A 3,800-nucleotide genomic window follows, 5' to 3' on the forward strand; every position below is an offset into this window, starting at 1 on the left:
TTCCTTTCTTTTTTTTTTTTAATATTTATTTATTTTTGAGAGAGAGAGAGAGCAAGTTAGGGAGGGGCAGAGAGAGAGAGGGAGGCACAGAATTCGAAACAGGCTCCAGGCTCTGAGCTGTCGGCATAGAGCCAGATGCGGGGCTCGAACCCAGGAGCCGTGAGATCATGACCGGCGCCAAAGTCAGACGCTAAACTGACTGAGCCCCCCAGGCACCCCAGCCACACTGCAGTTTCTGATGTCTGGTTTCTGTTCTTGGCTTTCTACTGTACTTCCGTTCTGTCCTTTGGTGGCACTGATTACCTCTTATATGTACCAGTGTGTTTACGCCCCGCTGTCCTTACCTACACTCCCACACCTGCTACTGTCAACGAGCTGAGACACCAAATAAATATGATCTTCGGAACTATGATAACAAGGTGACAGTTAAAACAAGCCATGAGTGAAGAACCAGAAAATTTAGTGTAGGGACACTGGGATATTTATATTGGCAGAGACAAACTGGAAAGTCGATGTTGCCAGACCCAACATTCTTTAAGAAAGTGGCCAGGAGCAAGACCTTCTTCATACAAACAAAACAAATACTGAATTCTGGGGATTTTTATTTTATTTTTTAAATTTTATTTATTTTTTAATGTTTATTTTTGAGAGAGAGATAGAGTGTGAGCAGCGGAGGGGCAGAGGGAGAGGGAGACAGAATCGGAAGCAGGCTCCAGGCTCCGAGCTGTCAGCACAGAGCCCGAAGCGGGCCTTGAACCCATGAACCATGAGATCATGACCTGAGCCGAGGTCAGACACTCAACAGACTGAGCCACCCAGGGGCCCCTGGGGACTTTTTTTTTTTTTAACATCAGGATGGCATGCAGTTTTCCCCTCAAGGCTGCTTCTCTGAGGTTTGTTTGCTCTTGTTATGATTCATAAACGTTTTTTTTTAAAGAGCAGTTTTAGGTTCACAGTGAAATGGAAGGGAAAGTACAGAGAGTTCCCATAGGTAGGCACCCTGTCCACTCACAGGCACAGCCCTCGGTCCCCACTATCGCATCGCATGTCACCAACACCCTGGGTGGTTCTTTGGGCCATTTGAAGATGACCCAAGGGACCGCTTAGATTACCTGTAACACGACAGAGCTGTGGGTATTGCTGGTAAAGATGCGCGTGGTTCCTGACTTGGATGACTGCAGATGCGACGACAGACCCATCTCGCTGCTTCCAAGGGACAATTTCATGTGTTGGTCTTCCTCCTCCACCAGAGATCTGAAGAGTTTTATAAATCAGAAGGAGAGGCAGTAATTAAAAGTTGATCTATAACTCACAATGATGACCTTATTTAGGGACATAAGCAGTCGCCAGCGCCAATCATTTGATGACAGAATATACTGAATTTTGTTTCATTGAGTTTTTAGCTGATACCCTTCTACATCATAGAAGAAATGACATATATTTGGAAAAGCTTTTCAAGGTCGGAAAAGATAACTTAGGAGTGAGAAATCAACCTAAAAGCTGGTTCAAGACTATACTCACAAAGGGTTTTTTGTATTTTTAGTGCCGGAGTAATAGCTTTTGGTATTCTACTGTTGTGGTAGCGGTAACATTAAATTGTGTTAAACACAGTTAAAATTACTTTGGAATACCTAATTTTAGAAAGAGAAAAACAACAGCTATCATTTACTGAATAGTCACTATGTGTCAGGTACTTGCCAAGAAATTTACACACATGACCTCATATAATCCTTAAAACAATCCAAAGCAATAGGTACTATTATTATCTCCTTTGTATTAAGGGTAGGGAAAATGAGTTCCAGAAAAGTTTCAATAAGTTACCTAAGGTCACAGAATTATAAAAGTAGTTGGGTCAGCATTTGAATCTAAGTCTAGTATGATTCTAAACTCCACAGATCTTGTTAATAAAAGTCAAAGATTAACTGATATATTATTACACTGCTTCTTCTTCTGTCATTAGTTATGATTCTTTTTTCAAAAATTTTAATGTTTATTTTATGTTTGAAAGACAGGGCACGAGAAGGGGAGGGGCAGAGAAAAAGGTAGACACAGGATCCAAAGCAGGCTCCGGGCTCCGAGCTGTCAGCACAGAGCCCGACGCGGGGCTCGAACCCACGAATTGTGATATCATGACCTGAGCCCAAGTCAGCGCTTAACTGACTGAGCCACCCGGGAGCCCCTCATTAGTTATAATTCTAATCCGTCCCCAACGGAACCAAAATTTTATACGTGAATGAATTTCTTTTCCTAGCAGTATCTCTCATTTATCATTTTGGGATTATTTAGTTAAATAGCTACAGTCTAGTGGCATTTCCATGTTTTCCAAGACACAAAACAGTAAAAATAATAAATGCAAGCTATGCCCATGTACATATTACATTAATAACTTTTCAGGGTCCATAAAAAGGACTGGGGAACCTGCATTCAACAGGTCAGGTTGTTTTCACAGAGAATATGCAAAGTACTTAAAAAGGAGCCTCAGGTAACACTAACAATTGACGCACCACAGAACAACCTTTTATTACCAAAGACCAAGCAAGCTTGCGNCTAAGGGCACGGAGCCTGGTGGCCGTGAATGGGTTTGTACACTCACGAAGCAGACTGCTAAAATGGACACTGGGGAAGGAGGAGGAGGAATAGATTTTCAAGTCCTAGAACTCTATTNNAGGCAGCCCGGCCTTCCAAATTATTTGTTTTTCTAACTCTGGTCTATCCACTATCATAAAGATTTCACTTGTTACCTACCCTACCTCTAATCTCAATTGATCAGTTTGAACAAGAAAATAGTCTGAAGACTATACCATACTTTTAATAAAGATCCTGCTTTTCGAATCCTCACATCAACCAAATGGTTTTAAATCCTATAATAATTAGCGAAAGTTCTGGCCTCAAGGGTGACATCAATTCCTCTTAATGATATCAGAGCCATGGTATAACCAAAAATGAATGAATAATATATGACCATGTTTTATTCAACTCTCATGGATATTTAATAAAGAGAATAATTTAAGTAAGATTTTAACAAGCATAAAAGAAAATGAATATAGCTTTCGACTAATTTCAGAAACAGCCTTAAAAAGAATTAAATTACATACACGACATATAGCACACACACACTCACATACCCTTTGAAACAGCTTTTGCAGACAGACATTTAAAATTATGGAATCAATTGGAAAAGTGGGAAACAGAGGTGGTGACTGGTATCCCCTAACCGGAAAATTTCCATTCAGACAGAATTATTTTAATGAAATATCCAAGCAGAATGTTTTATGATTTTCTGTATTCCCTGCACAGAACGTAGCACTTGAGAGTTTTAACATATGTCATCTGAATGAACATAGAATCTCATTTTTGTGGACACTTCTTTCTCATGCAGGGCCATAAATGACCATCAATTATCATTTTTATAGAACCACAGATAAAAAAGGGACAGGAATAAAGCTGAAGCCACATTGCGCCCATGACATATCCTGGCAATTGCTTTTTTTCCAGAAACTACAGATAACAACTTGTTTACTTGTCATTTGTCTCTCGCTCTTAAAATTGAAAAGCAGGATATGAAAACACGGCCTTTTCTCGGCAAGATAATATGCTTGGCTTTCTAATTAATTACTTCAGAAGCTGAAGAAGCCTTCACTAAAATCATCTTCTTTATGACTTTTCATCAACATATGTTGACTTTGTACCATTCCGAACGCTTCCTATTATTTCTGCATCAGTAACAATACGTGCCATGTCAACCTTCTCAGCCGATTTGATATTCTCTTCTATCTTCTTTTCATTAAGTTTTGGGGATG

At 39.9% G+C, this 3,800-nt stretch overlaps 1 protein-coding gene across 5 annotated transcripts in view; it reads right to left on the reverse strand.

Annotated features, from left to right (window-relative positions):
• KLHL13 (kelch like family member 13) overlaps window positions 1-3,800 on the reverse strand; it is a 190,768-nt gene that overhangs the window by 40,639 nt on the left and 146,329 nt on the right. For all 5 annotated transcript variants that reach the window (XM_077775174.1, XM_077775178.1, XM_077775177.1 and 2 more), the window contains one exon: window positions 1,113-1,254. In XM_077775174.1, the coding sequence (XP_077631300.1) occupies window positions 1,113-1,254 (142 nt within the window). The remainder of the gene's footprint in view (window positions 1-1,112; window positions 1,255-3,800) is intronic.

Source organism: Crocuta crocuta, unplaced genomic scaffold, assembly GCF_008692635.1.
Source record: "Crocuta crocuta isolate KB4526 unplaced genomic scaffold, BGI_CrCroc_1.0 scaffold531, whole genome shotgun sequence".
NCBI lineage: Eukaryota > Metazoa > Chordata > Mammalia > Carnivora > Hyaenidae > Crocuta > Crocuta crocuta.